Source organism: Felis catus, chromosome C1 (genome assembly GCF_018350175.1).
Source record: "Felis catus isolate Fca126 chromosome C1, F.catus_Fca126_mat1.0, whole genome shotgun sequence".
Classification (NCBI taxonomy): domain Eukaryota; kingdom Metazoa; phylum Chordata; class Mammalia; order Carnivora; family Felidae; genus Felis; species Felis catus.
This window is the reverse complement of record NC_058375.1, coordinates 187599995-187620180: the sequence shown is the minus strand read 5'-3', so window position 1 is coordinate 187620180 and position 20186 is coordinate 187599995. Positions and strand designations below refer to the sequence as shown.

The following is a 20186-nucleotide window of genomic DNA, read 5'->3' as shown; positions in this document are numbered from 1 at the left end:
AGAGTCAAAATTACACCGGTCTTATGAATTAATGACACAACTACCACAGTATATCATTCAAATCTGCTCACAGGTTATTGGTGCTCTAATCCTATTTTTGCTTTCTAAGTATTTCTTTTTTAATTCTCTAACTACTAAAAGCACATTTTCACATGAAGATTGCTGTATCATGATGATAGAACTTTTTAAGTTTTGTAAAGTGCTCAAGAGGGTTCTTGAGAACAAGGGTCAAAGTTTAAAATTGATTTTTGTTGGTAACAAACTAGAGATTGTATAAATAAAGCATGCTGCCCTCACCCCATGGTTATGCTCTTTGCTTCCTTCTCAAGTCCTGTAAGATTAGCTACAATTTAAAGTATGACATGCATCAATATGGGGTTGCAGGAAGGAGTATTAAGAGAAATCAAGGGAACTGAAGAGTATTTTCAGGCATAATCAACTGCCGTTTAGTTTTCTGAAAGGTAACATCTGTTTTTGTGAAGTTTATAGTTTAATTATATTTATCAGTATATCCAAAGCTATTTTCCCAAGATGTTAAAGGCATTCTTTGATTAAGATTAGGAATTCCTACTCTATATGTAGACTCAACTCTTTTAGAAAAGTTAAAAGTATTTGAATTTTTCTCATCCAAATGTTTAGTCCTTGCCAGTTTGAAAATTGTCTATCATTTATGAAATTGTTTTATTATTTATTGGTTGACTGTTTCTGTTGTTAGTCATTGACTTCATTGATCCCGTTCCTGTTCAGGCCTGTGACACTCCTCTGCACCCCCTGGGCAGGCTTGTGGAGACACTGGTTGCAGTTTATAGAATGACATATGTGGGTGTGGGAGCCAATCGCCGGTTATTGCAGGAGGCTGTGAAGGAGATTAAGTCCTACCTTAAGCGAATTTTCCAGCTGGTGAGGTAAGAGATCTTTCTCATTGAAGTCTGCAAACTGTGGAATAGTGGTTAATGCTAATGCTTGGATGTCTTCATCCTGAATCTAGAGATTACAGCAACTTTGTGAAGAATCATTAAGTTTCCTCTTTATCACAGAAATTATTCATCAAGAAAATGGTTTTGTGCCACAGATCCTTAAATAGTTAAGTAATGAAAATGAAAACATGTTTCATGTTTTTACTTTATGTTTATGCAATAAACACAGCAAAGGAAACCATCAACAACATGAAAAGGTAACCTACTGAGTGGGAGAAGATATTGGCAAATGATATATCTGATAAGAGGTTAATTTCCAAAATATATAAAGAACTTACATATGCAACACTTTTATTTAAAAAAAAAACACAATCTGATTAAAAATGGACAGAGGACCTGAACAGACAGTTTCCCAAAGAAGACATACAGACGACCAACAGACACTTGAAAGAATGCTTGACATCACTAATCACCAGGGAAATGTCTATATTCTCATAGGCTTCCATTCTAGTGGAACATATGGAAACATATGGTATGTCAGGTGTTGGTAAATGTGACAAAAGATGGAGCTGGAGGTAAGAGGCTGCTTGCTATTTTAAAAAGAGGTTCCAGGAGGCCTAATAAGGTAATACCTGAGCAGAGACTTTGAAAAGGAAGAAAGGAAGCAAATAGAGCATCTTTGGAAAGAGTTTCACATAGGAAATTTGGAATATGTGAAATTCAAGATCCTTTATTGGGTTTAAGCCAATAAGTAATTACTATATTGAGATAATTATATGAAAATTTATAAATTTGTCTCAGAAAACTTCCTTCTATTATTAGCTTCGAAACTGATAGATACATTTGGAAATGTCTCAGATTTGAGGGGGCCAGTGTAATCCACTAAAAAGACCAGTGGCTGGGAGTGTTTCAGCTCTGACATTAGTTAGATGGGTATAATGAAGATAAGTTTTTGACCTTTTTTAGTTTTCCCAAATATAAAATAAGGGGCAGAGGCAGGGGCAAGGTATAAGTCTACAAAAATAGAAGATTGGAAACTCCCTTTGAAGACTCAAGGTTTAGGTCTGAAAGTAAAGAGGACAATAAAGTTGTTTAGAGTAGAGCTCATCATTTGCATATAAGAGTTCAGAGATAAAATCTAGGGCAAATTCAAAACCTAGGAAAAAAAGTCCTCATAACTTAGCAGCTTGATCATGTGCAAAATTTTTTTAGCAACTTGAATTTTAAAACATTAAAAATTTTTATATTGATTAGATTTTCATTTTTTCTTAATGTTGAATATTTATGTCATTTTCAGCTAATATTTGTTTATACCCTGAGAATAACTGTTTCTGCTTAAAGATTCAATATGAATTGACCTCAAATGAGATTTGTCAGTTAGAAAAACAGAATTTCTCACTTTTTAATAACTAGACAGAAATGGGGTGCGTGGGTGGCTCAGGTAAGCTGATCTCAGCTCAGGTCTTGATATCAGGGTCGTGAGTTCAAGGCTTTCATTGAGCTCTGTGCTGGGCATAAAGCCTACTTCAGAACCAAAACCAAAAAACACAGCACATGAAGATTTTTTAGTGGTATTATTCATTAGCTATAGTCTTAATTTTATCCTGTAAGAAGCATCAGTTAAGAATCTCAGGAAACTAAAATATTTACTTGATATAAATTTTGATTTCATAGGTCTTTAAATAGATAAAATAATAGAAATGCATTTTTACTCTTTTTAGACATTCTAGAGGTATAATTGTCTAATTGTGTTTTGTTATTCCTTAGATTCTTATTTCCTGAGCTTCCTGAAGAGGGCAGCACAATTCCTCTCTCTGCTCCTCTGCCAACCGAAAGGAAATCCTTTTGCACTGGGAAATCAGATTCCAGATCCGAATCTCCAGAGCCTGGGTAAATGGAGTTGGGTAGAGATAGTGAAGAAAGAGGGTGGGTGATCCTATCCAAAGAATCCCAAGGAAGAGTTTTCTCTAGATCTCAGTTTCCTTATTTTTAAAATAATGTGACTGGACTAGGTAATCTCTGAGGTCCCTTTCAGGTCTTAAGTTGTATTAGTCAAACCCCAAGGAAGTGCACACATGAGTTACTGGGCTCCGAGCCTGCTGAGCAAAGTAACATCATGCTCATCTAGAATAACCACAGAGAATCATTTTCAAAATGGAAACCAACTGGGTTTAGATTTTGAGGTAATGAAAAGAATTCACAGTTGGTCCAAGATATAAAACTCTGGGGCCATAGGTAAGTTCTTCATGTTACCTCCAGATAAAAACGCAGAATAATGTTAGAACTGTTTCTTTATTCAAAATATCCCATCTTCCTTTCAGCTTGAAACTGAAAATCTTTGATTCTGTATTCAATTTTGATATGAATGCTTCTCCTTCTCCAATATTTTGTAGTTATGTGGTAACAAGTTCTGGGTTACTGCTTCCTGTACTACTACCTCGGCTCTACCCACCACTGTTTATGCTCTATGCCCTGGATAATGATCGTGAGGAAGACATTTACTGGGAATGTGTACTACGACTAAATAAACAGCCAGATATTGCTCTTCTGGGCTTCCTTGGGGTGCAGAGGTAAGTACAGTAGTTACGAGTAAAATCAAATGGTTTAATTTAAAATGCAAACAGTGAGGGACACCTGGGTGGCTCAGTCAGTTAAGCGTCCGACTTCAGCTCAGGTCATGAGCTTACGGTTTGTGGGTTCAAGCCCCACGTCAGTTTCTGTGCTGAGAGCTCAGAGCCTGGAAACTGCTTTGGATTCTGTGTCTCCCTCTCTCTCTGCCCCTCCCCTACTGATGCTCTGTCTCTGTCTCAAAAAGCATTAAAAATTTTTTTTTAATGCAAACAGCATTATTAATTGAATCTATGATTTGCAGTTGATTCACTTACTTGCATATCTATTATTCAGCAAAATAGTGACATTTAATCTTTATTTTTGAGAATTTTTGAAGTGGGGTATAAATCTTGATTATTCTTCTGAATGTGTTTTATTTGTGTGTGTGTATGAAATGTTTGTGTGTGTGTGTATATATATATGTAGATTTTAGCTATCCCATCTGATATTTTGCTGTTCTTTAAAACAAAATACATGTTTATAGTTTCAGAAAAAAATTAATTGTATTTAGTCTTTGATGTTCTTCCTTCCCTTCTTTTTCTTTCCTCCCCATGTACAATTTGTAATTTAAAAGTTTTAGAAGTGCTTTGTTGTAGAGCATTGTTTCTTGTTATTCCGGGAGAACACATTATCCTTTCTTCTAGTACGATGATAAAGCTGATCACCCCAGCACCATTCATTATATATTTGTGTTCTAAAAAAAAAGTGAACAAGCCTTAATCAGAAAGTAAATTTTTTCAGTGGAATAATTTCACATTAAAAATGAGATAAAACTGAGTGAAGGAAAGATTTTGGCCAATACTTGGTAATATCTGTAATGTATAGGGTTATTGTAGTATTCATTGACAGATCTCTTAGGGACAAGATAGAAGCTCTTAAATTACTTGTGGAATGTTTATTAAAACTATCTCTGGGGGCGCCTGGGTGGCTTAGTTGGTTAAACGTCCAACTCTTGATTTTGGCTCAGGTCATGATCTTGAAGTTCCATGGGATTGAGCCCTGTGTCGGGCTCTGTGCTGGCAGCACGGAACCTGCTTGGGATTCTCTCTGTCTCTCTGTGTCTGTCGTCTGTCTCTCTCCCCCTCTCCCCCCCTCCTTCCCTCTCTCTCTGCCCCACCCGTGCTCACTTGCTCAGTCTCTCAAATAAAGTAAACATTTTTTAAAAAACCAGAACACTTTATCTGTGGAATAGTTATTTTAAATGGGGACAGGGAAGGCAATGTAGCCATCAGCTGTTTTTACGGGGATTAATCTGCCCTAAGTAATAACTTGTATTAACAGTGTGGATTCTATTGTAGGAAATTTTGGCCAATGACCTTGTCAATCCTTGGAGAGAGTAAAAAGGTATAGTAGATTTCAGTGTCCTCAGCAAATATGTTTTTCTTTGATGTGGGGTGTTCAAGATAGCAAAAAAATTCCATTTTACTTTGGTAGAATAGTACCCAAGCATGAGTTATTCACTGAAGAATTGTGCTGTGCCATTATTTTTTACTGTTACTGCAGAAGACAGCTTTCCTCTTTGATTTTCATAAATTCTCTTTTTGCAGGTTTTGCCAACCACAAAAGATGCTTGTTTTGCCTCAGCTGTAGAATGTCTACAGCAGATTAGGTAATCTCTCGTTTGCTGAAAATCACATAAATCAAAGTAGTAGTTAGTCTATTAAAATGTTAATGAGATCTTATCCTAACCTAAGCTCTAAGTGCTCCTTTCAGTCCTAGATGGTGTCACACTCAGCCTGGAGATCAGAAAAGGCTGTTTTGAGACATTTGGCTTACCTTTTACTCTACAAGTCCCTTGTATTTTCAAAAAAGGTGGAGAGCCTACCCAGAAATGTATCTACATAATCACATCTTTAGCCAAATGGAAATTAACCAAACTTAATTACTCAGAGAAGAGCATATATTAGAAAAATAAGATCCTGGGTAAAAGGAGATAATCTATGACTTAGTGAATTCTTCCATAAGAACCATAGATCGTTGGAGGCTTCTTTTCTCAAAAAACTGTGGGATTACAGTGGTCATCCCTTCCAGCAACTCATTATGCCTGAAGTGTCCAATTTAAGGCACCCCAGGAGGGTATATTGTCAAACAATATTTAATATTAAGCAGTTCATAGGATTTTTTTTTCTTTTTTTTTTAAATAACAACAGCACGACATTTACCCCGTCAGACAAACTTAAGGTCATCCAGCAGACTTTTGAAGAGATCTCTCAGAGTGTCCTGGCATCACTTCAGGAAGACTTTTTATGGTCCATGGATGACTTGTTTCCTGTTTTCTTATATGTGGTGCTACGGGCCAGGTGACCAACCTTTTCTGACTTTATTACAGTGACTCATTTTAACAAGTGCTTTTTCTGAATTGATGACAGTAATATGCTCCCCTACTAGGAAAAAAAAATTCTGTTTACCCATTTCAGTATGGTGAGCTGTTCTTTATTTTCCCTCACATAGATTCAGAAGGAAGATATACATATAAATAGGAGTAACTCAGTATCTTTATCTTATTGGGCAGGATTAGGAATTTAGGCTCCGAGGTACACCTCATTGAGGATCTGATGGACCCGTATCTTCAGCATGGGGAACAGGGTATAATGTTCACCACCTTGAAGGTAAGTATAGGTGATATTTAATTTTTTTAATCTTAAAATCTGTCCTTAATTTGCCATATTATATATCTATCATTAATCATTGTCTTCTTTATACAGAGGTTTAATGCAATCATTAAATGCCTTTAGAGTACATATTGTTAATATTTTAAAATATAATACATTAAAAGTAGAATCAGTTCTTCTTCAAAATACTAAAGCACATTACCCAATCTTCCCTATAAATTGACCATTCAAATCATTACAAGTGCTTATAAAGGTAGACCATCTTTATAAATGTAACTCTAGAAAAGAAACAGAAAGGATTCTTAGTGTCCAAAAGTATCTGGCACTAGTTATTTAATGGAAATGTAAAATACAGAAGGCAATATGTATGTAATGAATATGAATTGTATCTTCTTTTTTCTCCATGTATTTACTGTAACCAGTGTGTTACAAATGAGAGTCTCTGGTATGAGTAGTCTAGGGTTTGTTGGAAGTTATTTTAGTTCCCTACCTTGATTTTTCTTGGAATTTGGTAGAATAATTCTGTGTGTATATTGGAAGAACAACAAATTGAAAATGGCATAAACACTTCTGAAAAAAAGGATTAGACCCACTCTGCCAGTTAGTAAACTTTCATAAAAATACAATAATTAAGATAGTATGTTCCTGTTACAAGAATGGACATTACCTCTAATAGAAGGGATAGCTGTTGCAAAGGCAGTGTTATAATAAAAATTTCACATGTAAAAATGGAAACATTAGTACAAAAATAGAAAAGAAAGGAATTATTTAATAAATGCTTAAAGTACTGGGATAGCTTATTACCTGTTTTGGAGGGAGGGCAGAATCAGGGCAGAATCACCTGCATTGCAAACTATAGATGCTCTTTGATTTTTAAGCAAAAGGAAGAGAGAAGGAAAGACAGGCAAATTAAAATGAGAAAAAGAAATTAGAACTTAATGTCAGGTTTCTGGCTTGGGTTAATTGAACTTTTCAACTAAATACCATTAACATTTCTATTAAATTGAAAAGGGTGGTGGAATTGGGGAAAATAGTGGCCACCAATGATTTACATTATTAGTATTCATGTTCTATGAAGAGCATTTCTCATATATCACCAAGGGAGAAACAACTAGTATATTTATATGTAGGAATATCCTCGACCTCACTGAAAATCAGAGTACTGTAGATTTAAACAAGGTGCCATTTTGTGCCTACTAAATTAGCAAAGATGTTTTAAAATTATACCCAGTGCTAGTAGGGGTATAGCGAAATCAGAATTATTCCCATATTGCCGATAATGGATTAAATAATAATCACCTTTGGAAAACTTTTGTTACTAACATTGATATCAGCCACATCAAAAATGTTCTCGGAGTTTGAGTAAACGCACTCCTGGGGATTTATTCTGAGGAATTAAAGAATGGACAACATTGTGTTTGCTTTGGCTGAGGTGTTCTTTGTAGTGTGAGTAACTCCCAACCTGGATACTTTCAGAATCACCTGGGAATGCTTCTTAAAAAGTTGTTGCTGAAAATTCTGACTCACTGGGTCTGGAATGATACTTAACCTTAATTTGCAGTTTCTTAAACTTACTAGATGATTCTGATTACAGTTGTTTGTGTACCTTATAATGATCAGCATATTCTAAATGTCTGATCAGTAGTGGCTTAGCCAATTAAGGTATTTCTACTCATTGAAGAATATTAAACAGCTTGTAAAAAGTTTGTTTTGAGAATTAGAAAGTGTGCAAAATTTTATCTCCACTAATTACAGCTAGGCAAAATAGACATTGGATATGGGGACTAGAAAACAGGGAAAAAGAAAGCAACCAACTGATTTGGTTGGAGCTATCAGTATTAAACAAAGATTTCCTTTCTTTAGTCTCCTGTGCATTGCTATGTTTGTATAATTTCTTTCCAAGTAAATTTTAAATTGTTTTGAACTTTTTTTCAGGCGTGTTACTACCAGATCCAGCGTGAGAAGCTTAACTAGGATGCAGAACAGCCTGACAACTGGATTATCTGTAGGGTGTTTAGCACCATCTGGCGTCTTCCTGTAGTGGCAAAAAAGAATGGTGTTGAAATTAGGACGTTGTATTATTTTGGTTGTTATCTCTGAGCCTTACTAATGGTGATAGCTCTGAGTCCAGAAAAAAGACTGTATGGTTTAAAGGGAGGAATGAAAAGGGCATAGGATTCAATTAAACCAGTCCCTCGCCTATGTTAAATTCCCAAAATATCACACATTTACTGTTTGGAAAAAGAGGATATCCCTTCCTACAGTAAAGACTATGCCAGCTACATGAAGTCGTAAGAGAAGTTCTCAGTATAGCTTCTTACATTAAAGAAGTTAATAAATATTTTTGAGTTTCGGGTTTGCCTGCAGTTACCCCAGGCCCTTTTGCAAGGAGCAGATGGTACTTGAAACTCTTGTAGCCACACTATGCCTTCCTGAATTCCTTGCAGTCACGTGTGCATCATGCTTCTTTGCTGAAGGAGGGGGAAGAGGACCTTCTAAAACTGCAGTTTTAACTTTTTCTAAGCTTTTCCACTAGGTAGTGTTCATGATGGGAGAGGTTCTATGCAGTGACTATCGCACCCTGACCCCAAACATGGAACACATCTAAATAGGAGTCTTCTGCCTCCTGATTAGGAAGAACATAGGAAATTTGTTCTTGGATTCCTTACAGTGCTACAGAGTGAATACACTGGAATTCAAACACTGACTCTGAGCTGCTATGGAACCTCATTTGTCCATGTGCAAATGCTGTATTCCGAGGCCTGTGAATGAGAGCCTGAAGAGCTTTTGCATGTGGGCTGTGTTTTGGAGCAGGACTAAATTCTGGGAAATAGCATCCATCCTTGATCTAGCATTCTTCCCTCTACCTCGCACTGAACTCACAGAGGGGAAGAAAAAAGGAAACAAGCTTTGGCTTTTCCCATCTCAAAAGTATTGTAACACCTCAACATTTTAGTGTTTTGCTTTTTACCTTTTTTTTTTTAATGTCCTATTGTAAATGGTTGGTTTACACTGTACTAGTAACACTAGTAGTTGTTTTGAATAACATAGGTGCTCTTCCTCATCTCATCTCCTACACACCATGGTGAGCATACAGAGTGTCCTCCAGATTTATGTTAACATCAGCAGATGTTAATCAGTTTTGAAAAAGGATCATGGTTTCTGCTCTACTTTATAATCAAGACGTGTTTATTAAAATACTGTTTTGGAATGTTGGCTGTAATGTAACAGCAATTTTCATAATAAAAGACATTCATCTCTATGAGGTTGTTTTATGATTGCAAAAGAACACAGGGCATCCTAAAAAAAATTTTTTTTTTAGTTTATTTATTTTGAGAGAGAGAGAGAGAGAGAGAGAGCGCACCAGCAGGGGAGGGCCAAAAAGAGAGGGGGACAGAGGATCCGAAACAGGCTCTGTGCTGACAGCAGAGAGCCCAATCTGGGGCTCGAACTCACGATGAGATCATGACCTGAGCTGAATGAAGTCAAATGCTCAAGCAACTGAGCCACCCAGGCATCCCAGGGCAGCCTAAAAACTTGAACCCAGCCTTAGTTTTTGTTTGTTTTTTACCCAAGTTGTAATTCATGACTCTTTGTATTGGCTTCAGAGGTCCTTCTGGGGCTTTAGAGATCTCTCTCTTTAAAATGAACGTAAATTTATAATTATGATAACCACTTTTGCTGACCACAAATTGACTTTCTGATCCTAATACCCCAAGGGCGGGGGTCTTAAATCTATTATTTCTTTGAATAAAAGGCATATTTTGATTCTCACTGGTTATTTTTTTTTTGTTTTTTTTCTCCTAAACAGATTCGGGTAAGGGAAGAGAAGATGTTTAAAATTCTGGTTGGAAATATTAGGCATTAGTTAGCCCACCTCCCAGTTGTAATGTCTTCTCAAGAAGCCTGTCCATGTCACCACTGCTGTCTCAGAAGGTGGCTACCCATTATTGGAAAAGGACCAACACTTGATTATGTTAAGCACTTTGCATTTCCATTAGGGATTGTTTTGATTTTGGAATAAACACACAGATTCCACATTTGGCTCTTAAAGGCAAATCTGCTGAAGGCCTTGACCCCTTAAGAGAGAGAGAGACAGGGACAGTTTTAGAAATGAACGAAGACTTGAGACCCACTGAGAAATTCTCAAAATTATGGTAGACTGGCTCAATTCTAAGAAAAACATGTTTTAAATCATCCTTCTATTGGAATTTTGAGTGGCACTGGCCAGTTACTTCATACTATATACCTTTTAGATAGCATATTTAAAACCATAAATTTTCAATTCTAAATCTCCAGGCCACTATTTCTAAATAGAGATACTAGCACTTGTGCAGCAATTTACAGATCTTTCACATGCGTGATGAATGCTCACAGCAGCCCTGTGAGGCCGGCATTAGCCCCGCTGATTTTGCAGACGAGGAGTGGCTGGGATTCACTCACTGCTAGAGCTGGGACTCTAGAACTTCCCTAACTTTAATTCCATGGCTCTTTCCTACTGCTGCTGCCAGACATGGAATATCATAGCTTGGTTATGCATTAAAACATCATAAAGTAAAAAATGAGTTGAAAGTGAAAACTTAATAAAATTAGGTGTGTAGGATAAAATATGGTAGGCTCAAAACAGTCACAGATGTATCACATTCTCCGCTTGTATTTTCATCAACAATGGAAAGCAAAGGGAAGCTACCCATTTAATTTCAAATAAAGGGACTGAAAAACCTCTGACAATGGCCATTTGGTCTTTATCCTCTGATGTCAGCAGTACCCTTTCTTTCGTTTTTTTCTGGGATATCTGCTTCCCACCAACCCCTTGCTGCAATATAAAATTTTCAAATAAAGAAGTAACTCCAGTCAGAGAATGGATAACTATTAAGTTCAGGACAGTCAGTTGGTAGGGAAACTTCCAGAAGGAACTACTTTTTTATAGGCCTCATTATTATTGGCTAAATAGTCTTCCATCATTTTCTCACCATAACATGAGAAATCAGGTTAAAGATCAGCTTACTCTCTGGTATCTCCACAGTTTTTTTTTTTCTTTCATTAAAAATGCTATTGTCTGGGGGCACCTGGGTGGCTCAGTAAAGTGTCAGCCCAGGTCTTGATCTCAGGTTGGTGAGTTCAGTCCCTGCATTGAAATCCATGCTGGGCGTGAAGCCTACTTACAAAAATAAGATGCTGTTGTGGGGTGTCTGTTATCGTGCTATAGTCAACAAAAATAAACTTTTTTGGTGTTAACTGTGCTGGCATTTTGAGAGAGGGTATCAATGCGAAGGTTGAAAATGGTATGTTACACCTCTCAGTACAAGGAATGCTTAAAGATTTGTGACAGGGGAAGCTTAGGAGTAATTTAGTGGTTAGGCTGGGTTAGGCTTCTGTGGATTAAATCAAAGAGGATGTGCAGAGATTTTCTCTAGAACAGTGAGGTGACTTTGGCAGCTAATAGCCCACGAGTGTATTTTCTACCAAAGCGTTTCTCTGGAGAGGAGCAACGTTGGATGTTTGCAGTCTTACAGGTGAGAGACTCTGCCAAATGATTCTCGGTTACCAGAAGAGATCTATAAATGTCTGTGCTTCTGTTAATTTTTAATAACTAAGAAGAAAATTCTGGGTAATGTAATTCAAACAGTTTGGTTTCATTGTAACCCAAATCATATGGTGAATTCTGTGATTTTGAAAGAGCAGATTTTGCTTTGGGAAACCATGTCTTAAGTATGGAATAGTGAGTTGTCATGTAGACTGAGTAAAATTGAGCATTTGTCCTAGCGCTAGCCAACAGCATTTTGACCCTGGGGAAGCTGGGCCATATTTGTACGGGCCATTACTTACTAAGTTTTCAAGTGCTTTCTCAGGTTTGGTCTACTAAGAAGCATTATTTTGAAAAATGAGCTTAGTGGGGTAGCGGGAATGGCATTTAATAGTAATCACTACATTTTTTCAGGTTCATGGAAATACTGATTTTTAAAGTAATATTTGAGGCAAATTCCTTATGAGTCAATAACACTAATGTAGCTTCTCAGTTAATAAGAACTGGTGCTCCTTCCTCTGTTACTTATTTAGTCTAGAATTGCATATGGTTGGCTATTTACTTGCAGCCTCAATCAAGAATTCTCGTTCTCACGACAGCAGAAATAAGTAAGTTCTAACTACAAAGTTGGTCCAGAAGTCACGAAAAAGCGAGGGAGAAGCATTATGTAGTCTTTTGCCAGTTACTAGCATTTTTCAGGGCTAGTCCTAGAAACAAAAGAGGAAACCTTTTGATTTTACTACTTGTGAGCTCTACTGAATACCCCCTCTGAATGTCAGATTCCTCATCTGAAAAATGAAAGTTAACTTTGGATGATCTCCCAAGGTCTCGGCCCCCAATTTCAAAGTTTGGTAGGGGAAGAGGTTGAAGTCAATATAGCCAAGCTGAGGAAGAGAGGAAGGGGAGGCCTTTGGAGTCCAGCAGCTCCCACCTCAGGACTAACGTCCCAGCTGTTCTTGAACTGCTTGGGAAGGTATCAGCCTTGTACTTCCGTATTTTGGCCTCCTATTTTTCTGCTTCTCAACAACTGGAAATAACAGCCCAGGTGTTGTTACAGGTGCTGAGGCTTTAGCAGTGAACCAGAAAGCACGAGGTCCACTCTCCAGGCCCTCTGCAGACATGACCCACACAGGAGCTGGACACTGAACAGGTTAATGCGTAAGAGAATTGCAAAGCAGATTGTGAACTGAAGTGTCACAACGGTTTTTGTAGCCATAAAGAGAGAGGGAAAACCATTTTCTGAGTTTTTTTCTACGAATTTTTGTCTTACCTTGGGCTAATACCAGGGACTGGGTGGTTTAAACAACAGAGATTTATTTTCCCACAGTTCTGGAGGCTGGAAATCTGAGATCAGGGTGCGATCATGGGCAGGTTCTGGTGAGACCCCTCTTCCTGGCTTGAAGAGAGCCTCCTCCTCGCTGTGTGCACACCTGGCAGAGAGACTGACTGGAGAGCGAGCTCCCTGGTGTCTCTTTGTACAAGGGCATTAATGCCCTCATGGGGGCTCGTCTAAACCTAATCATCTACCAAAGGTCCCATCTCCAAATACCATCACAGTGGAGTTAGGGCTTCAACAGCTGAATTTGGGGGAACACAATTCGTCCATAGCAAATTTGTCTTGGGAACCTAACAACGACCAGGCAAGCAACGTTTTTAGAATTCACCCAAGCTGTGGAGATGAAAATTACTGTTTATACCTCCATGAGTGAGGAGATTTTAGTCAACATGAGCCTTTTAGAATATATCAATTAGTTATCTGTGCAACACTGGAGTTAGATTTATTGGAAGCTTTCTTAATCAAACGACTACAGAAACCACAGTTTATTTGTAAATCTCCTTCACAGTAAGTTCATCTTACTGTCTTACTGCACTGTCTAGCGCCCCCAGCTGCTGCATAGATAGGTCTAGTTTGGCACACTGTCTTTTGGGCATCAAATATGGAAGAAATGTGGTCCACCCTACATGAATAGCAGTTGGATTGTTAATCTGCGCTGCCTCTCTAAGGATATGTAATTTGTGAGGCACCCTTCGGGTAGCGTTTTCAGCAGTTGCCTGAATATGATGGCTTGGTGCCAGACCCATCTGTTTGTTCTGATTTTTCTCTGGAAGATGCTCCATCTTTCTTTTCAGTTCCCTACCCTAAACGTGCTCCCATCTTGGGAAGAAGGCGAGTCATACATGCACATGTTGAACTAAGTGATTCAATAGAGGCTCAAAAACTAGAATACAGGGAAAGGACAGGGTTTAACCTAACTCATTTGGGGCTGGGCAGGGTGGGTGGTGGTGGGCGTGGCGAAACATGTTGATCTCAGGTTTTCTTAGAATCTAGCAAACTAGAATACTTTAGTGTGACTGGGAAAGAATGTGCATGGGAACGTTGTCTAAAATCTCATAACGGCTTTCCGTGTTGCTGTTCTCACTCTCTTGGAATTTAGAGACAACCTAATAATGATCTTTTTCTAGATGGCCTCCCTGGTTCAACCCCACAATGTCTAAACTCTGGACAGAAGTTCTCAACCACATCAGATGCAATATCCCAGTCTCTAACAACTAATTTGAAATCCTCCTTTAAAAGAATCCTGATTTACCCTTTATTCTCCTACTTTAGTAAATACTGTTGGTGCCCTACTCACATGCCCTTGGTCCTTACAATTTTGGTGCACCCCACGCCAACATCATTTTAATTTTTTAATTTATTTATTTTAGTAAGCGCCAGCTGGGGAGAGGAGCAGAGGAGAGAGAGAGTTTTGTTTTTGTTTTTGTTTATTTATTTTGAGAGAGAGAGAGAGAGAGAGTGAGAGCACATGCATGAGTGGAGGAGGGGCAGAGGGAGAGAGAATCCCCAGGAGGCTATGCACTGTCAGTGCAGAGCCCAACACGGGACTCCTACTCACCAGCCATGGGATCACAACCTGAGCCAAAATCAAGAGTCTGACGCTTGGGGCGCCTGGGTGGCGCAGTCGGTTAAGCGTCCGACTTCAGCCAGGTCACGATCTCGCGGTCCGGGAGTTCGAGCCCCGCGTCAGGCTCTGGGCTGATGGCTCAGAGCCTGGAGCCTGTTTCTGATTCTGTGTCTCCCTCTCTCTCTGCCCCTCCCCCGTTCATGCTCTGTCTCTCTCTGTCCCAAAAATAAATAAACGTTGGAAAAAAAAAATTGAAAAAAAAAAAAAGAGTCTGACGCTTAACTGCTTAACGGACTGAGCCACCCAGGCGCCCTCCCCAACCCCCTGCTCCAGGCCAACTTCAAACTGCCAGCACCTGTACCCACTATCTGAAAGTATGCATGTAGCAGGCTGGAAGAACTAGAAGTAATGTTCTCTAGGAAAAGCTCCCAACCAATCACTGGCAGCGTTGGTGTATAAATATCCCCACTGTCTTGTCCCATATTTTCCCAAGGATTTACTTGCTTGGTACACCTTTCACTGACTTTTTCCCTTTGCTTTGCCTTTTTTTTTTTTTAAATGTCATCGTTCACATTTTATTTTTTTTAATTTTTAAAATTTACATCTGAGTTAGCATATAGTGCAATAATGATTTCAGGAGTAGATTCTAGTGATTCATCCCCCTATGTATAACACCCAGTGCTCATCCCAACAAGTGTCTTCCTTTATGCCCCGTACCCATTTAGCCCATTCTCCCACCCACAACCCCTCCAGCAACCCCCAGTTTGTTCTTTGTATTTAAGAGTCTCTTATGTTTTGTACCCCTTGTTTTTATGTTGTTTTTGCTTCCCTTCCCTTATGTTGATCTGTTTTGTATCTTAAATTCCTCATATGAGTGAAGTCATATATTTGTCTTTCTCTAATCTCCCTTAGCATAATACCCTCTAGTTCCATCCACATAGTTGGCAAATGGCAAAGTTTCATTCTTTCTGATTGCTGAGTAGTACTCCATTGTACCACAATGCCACATCTGTATATGCCACATCTTATTTATCCATTCATCCGTCAATGGACATTTGGGCTCTTTCCATACTTTGGCTATTGTCGACAGCGCTCCCCTTGCCTTGTCTTAATATCACACTCTACTACTGGTGTTTCCTGGGATCACTTTCCAAACAAATCATCCCACTAGAATCTTTGTCTGTGTCTGATTCTGGGGAAACCTAAAATAAGACACTTACTTATACACAACCTCAAAAAAAGAAAATCCGTCTATATCATGTCCTAAGAATAATAAAAAGGAGACGTTAAATAAATGTAGTCAATAAGACATTGTATATTTCAATATACAAATCGGGAATATCACTACACCATGTATATCACTATATATAATGAAATAACATGTTTGCACCTATAAAAAAAATCCACCAGGATGCAGCAGCTTTGAATGCAGACACAGATAAAGGCAGATAGTGTGGTGTGACACTGTGATACCCGAAATGGTATGAGCAGCCTTAGCACTATTGACATGATTTTCTGAAATAGCGAGCAACTTGATAAAGTCCAAGCAAAGCAAAGTAAATTCATTTCTCAATTACAGTAATACCATTTCAGAAAATTCAATGTATATTATACAAAAATACTTTGTGTTTATAGGTAAAGAAAAGTTGGGTTCTAGGCTCTGATAATTATACAGGTTTTTTTGTTGTTGTTGTTGTCATTGTTGTTGTTGTTTTGAGCAACATCAAAGTCCAGTGAGGTGTTTGAAAATTATACCAGGTGATTTTTCATCATATAAGGCAACTTCTCTGAAGTTGTGAGCATGACCCCTTTGCCCTTATTTTCTTAATCCCCATTGCTGGGGGAAATGTAGGAGTGATGTTTGCTGGCTGAAATGTAGAAGTGATGTTTGGAGCTCCAGCCAACATTTTGGAACAGGAAAATGAGAACCATACCACACCCCAGGGTGGCAGAGCAGTGAGCTAGAAGGAGACCGTTCTCTGAGCACTTCATGGAGCAAGGCTGCCCTACCAGTCCTGAATTTTCTCTGCCTCTACATTTTTACATAAGCAAGATATAAATTTCTACCCTGTTTCGCCACTATTGTGTTTCTGTTTCTTTAAAATAAACCTTCTGAAAGCAACATAGAAAACAACCTTTAAGAGTATGCCTCAGGAGTAGCCATGACTCTTGCCATTATGATCAGTACCATGAAGAACTATAGGTGCAGTGAGAACAGGGCACCTGAGTGGAGTCAAGCCAGGGAAGCCTCTTCTGGCTCTGAAGGATGGTAAAATTAACTTGGCAAAGAGAAGGGAAAGAAACAAAGATTTGTTTGTCACTTGCTAAAAAAAGAGAAGAGTGGGAAGACTGTTTTATGAAATTGTAGTGTTCTCTCATAGGGGTTAATTTAGGGAGTAAGCTCCACAGGGCAAGTGTTTTTTTTGATATGGATCCCAGAGTATAGCACAGTGCTTGACTTGCTCAATATAAATGCTATTGAAAATATATTCCAGTGCATGAGAGCTGCATGGCCAGCATGACTGAGTGAGCTGTGAGCTGTGAGCTATTGGTCTGCTCCCAGTTCCGAATTCCTTCTGAAAGCTTGTGCAGGGAGGAGGGATACAGACAGACAAAGGCACAGATCCACCAGACAAGAAGGACATGAAGCCCTCTACGGCCACCAATCCAGAGAATGGTATGTGGTATCAGGACTCCTTTCTAGATTGGAAAACCCTTATAATATCATTCTAAATATGAGATCAAAATTAGGGGAAGGGATTCTGATAGATTTTGTGTGATTCTTTTTTATTTTTATTTTATTTTTTAATGTTTATTTATTTTTGAGAGAGGGAGAGTGCGAGCAGGGAAGGGGCAGAGGAGAGGGAGAGAGAATCCCAAGCAGACTCCTTGTTGTCAGCATGGAGCCCAGCTTGAGGCTCCATCTCATGAACTGTGAGATCATGACCCGAGCCAAAATCAAGAGTTGGAAGCTGAACTGACTGAGCTACCTGGGTGCCCCAGATTTATTGTGATCCTTATAAGGACATTGTTGTACACTTAAGAGTGTCCTACTACATCTACTAGTGATGAGTGTAAGCAATTTTCAAGTCAGGATGGAAAGAAATTGGCATAGTGAGTTTAGAACCTCTTTTTTTCTCTGATCTCCCAGTGTTTTATTTAAACTTAGAACTTCACAACTTGTTCACATTCAAGATATCACTACAATAAATAGTTTCTATTTGTAAAAAAATCAAGCATTCACTAAAATCTGTTCAGTTTCTTTAATCAGTGGAATCCTGAGATTTGTATTAAAAACCTATGGACCAAGTTTTTCAATCACATTTTCAATAAGAACTCTCAAAAAGGGTGAAGACAAAGACTATGTATGAATTTGAGAAAGAAGATCCAGAGAACAACTAGATAATTTTGGAAAAAAACAAAGGCTGATAAAAGTAGGGAAGGGAAAGCAATTTTGCTCTCATAAAATCCTACATCTGTATATACCATGATCTATTATTTCATCTAATGTTCCCAACAACCCAATGGGAAAGGTAGCATATTCTCATTTTGCCCCAAGGACTGGTTTTCAAATAGTTGTGTGACTTTCTGAAGCTCACACAGTGATAGAACAGGGCTTGAAACCTGAGTCTTTGGCCTTAAATCCAGCATCATCTCCTTCCTCCATAGTCACTAGGACATCCCAGCTGTCTGAGTTGTCTTTCATACTTACACCTGCCTTTCTTCACCCACACCGACCACCCCATCTCTGTCCTCGCCCTTTTCCAGGTCTCTCCCAGATCCTGAGGCTTGTGCTACAAGAGCTGAATCTGTTCTATAGCCGAGATGTGAATGGAGTGTGTCTCTTGTACGATCTTCTCCATTCGCCGTGGCTGCAGGCTCTGCTGAAGGTGAGCACCTCATTACCCGGAAGCCTTTGCTTACTGTGGGAGCTGGGAACTGCTTACCCAGCTGTGCCACTGGTCAGTTGTCAGGAAATTCCAACTTGGTAAATGTTCTTAGAAGGCCAATTCTTATGTGTGTTCTGAGAATTTCCAACATGGGGGTGGGCGTCCCCACACCAACAACAATTCTCGGGATACTACTGGATGTCCTACTATTCATCTCAATTCTGACACTATCTACCTGGAGATAGCATCGGATAGCATCGGATCCTATCGGAGATAGCATAGGTGAAGGGTTCAGTCTCACAAGACGGCTGTACCCTCCCCCCATTTCAGACATCAGTCACAAGCCAAGATGGGTACCTGTACTTCTGACCAACTGTCTATAAATCAGAGGTTTCATAACCTCCTCCTTGGGTTCCATTAATTTGCTACGTTTCCCTTGCTAGATTACCAGTTTATTATAAAAGGATATAACTCAGAAACAGCCAGATGGAAGAAATAAATAGACCAAGACTTGTGGGAAGGGATGAAGAGCTTCCATGCCCTCTTCACTCTTCCCTAGATTTCCACATGTTCACAAACCAAAAGTTCTACCAAACCCAGTCCTTTTGGGCTTTTCTGGAGGCTTCATTACATAGCCATGGCTGATTAGATCATTAGTCAGTGGGTGTAGATTCAACCTCCAGCCGCTCTCCCTTCCCCCAGATTTAGAGGTGGAGGAAGGGGGGGGGGGGTGAGGTGGGACTGAAAATTCCAACAGTCTAATTACATGGTTAGTTCTCCTGGCTACCTGCCCTTAACCTTAGGTGCATTCCAGAAGTCACTTCATTAACATAAAAAAAGAGCACTTTCCTTGCTTAGGAAATTCCAAGGGTTTTAGAAGCTCTGAGCCAGAATCAGGGCCAGACTAAATAATGTAATTCTTATTATAAATCACAATATCACAGCAATTCTCAGAGAAGAGCTACACAAACCTATTAGCTTATGAAGGAATTTAATTTAGGTGGGGAAGTATACAGCAGCTCCTCTTTTCTCTCCTAGTTCCTTTTCGTCCAGAGGACCATGGGATCACAAAGCAGCCACCACAAATGGCCATCAGCACCTTTAGCATCTGTCTACAACCCTTTGTCCTTGAGGCTAAAACTCAGTACAAATAAAAATGCTTTAAAAAATTATTCCTGTTTCTTAAAATCAGGAAATGAGATATATGCAGTTCTGTTTAGACATTTAAAATTTTTCTTTCTTTCTTTCTTTCTTTCTTTCTTTCTTTCTTTCTTTCTTTCTTTCTTTCTTTCTTTCCTTTTTTTGAGAGAGAGGGAGAGAGAGCGTGCATGCGCTGGAGCGCAAGAGCTTGTACACGCGCACTAGTGGGGGAGGGGCAGAGGGAGAGGGAGAGAGCATCTTAAGCAGGCTTCCTTGGGCTAAGCCTGACTAAGGGCTCCATCTCACAACTGTGAGATCCTGACCTGAGCTGAAATCAAGAGTTGGACACTCAACTGACTGAGCCACTCAGGCACCCCAATGTTAAATTTTTCTTACCTTGAAAATTTCTTCTTCTTTTAAATTTGGCTATAATTTCTTGCACTGTACAATAACATCTACTACCTAATTATAATTTTGTTCAAATGTTATTTTTAAGAAAGATTCTTTTAAAGTTAATCTTTGGATGTGGGTGTGTCCTTCAGCTAAGTGTGAAATGTGGTCAGTCTTCTGATGCTTGTTAATATATT

The 20186-nt window shown here is 38.9% G+C and overlaps 2 protein-coding genes and 1 long non-coding RNA gene across 8 annotated transcripts in view; 2 read left to right on the top strand and 1 right to left on the bottom strand.

The window, feature by feature from the left end:
• ALS2 (alsin Rho guanine nucleotide exchange factor ALS2) overlaps window positions 1-9401 on the top strand; it is a 73353-nt gene extending 63952 nt beyond the window's left edge. For all 4 annotated transcript variants that reach the window (XM_019838484.3, XM_011285476.4, XM_019838485.3 and 1 more), the window contains 8 exons: window positions 748-905; window positions 2685-2807; window positions 3311-3487; window positions 4826-4871; window positions 5075-5136; window positions 5678-5827; window positions 6040-6136; window positions 8075-9401. In XM_019838484.3, the coding sequence (XP_019694043.2) occupies window positions 748-905; window positions 2685-2807; window positions 3311-3487; window positions 4826-4871; window positions 5075-5136; window positions 5678-5827; window positions 6040-6136; window positions 8075-8113 (852 nt within the window). In that variant the 3' untranslated portion in view covers window positions 8114-9401. The remainder of the gene's footprint in view (window positions 1-747; window positions 906-2684; window positions 2808-3310; window positions 3488-4825; window positions 4872-5074; window positions 5137-5677; window positions 5828-6039; window positions 6137-8074) is intronic.
• LOC123379246 overlaps window positions 3872-20186 on the bottom strand; it is a 28300-nt gene continuing 11985 nt past the window's right edge. The window contains exon 3 of the long non-coding RNA XR_006583477.1: window positions 3872-4221. This is a non-coding gene — a long non-coding RNA (uncharacterized LOC123379246). The remainder of the gene's footprint in view (window positions 4222-20186) is intronic.
• Window positions 11223-20186, top strand: part of MPP4 (MAGUK p55 scaffold protein 4) — a 67455-nt gene continuing 58491 nt past the window's right edge. Inside the window, exons 1-3 of one of the 3 annotated variants that reach the window (XR_002161671.3) lie at window positions 11223-11655; window positions 17065-17246; window positions 18338-18459. Coding sequence is in view for 2 of the 3 variants with exons in the window: in XM_011285475.4 (XP_011283777.4) it covers window positions 17213-17246; window positions 18338-18459 (156 nt within the window). In the remaining variant the exon portion in view is untranslated. Of the gene's footprint in view, window positions 11656-11733; window positions 12817-17064; window positions 17247-18337; window positions 18460-20186 lie in introns of those variants that run through there. The other 2 variants (XM_011285475.4, XM_019838481.3) reach the window with 2 other exon arrangements.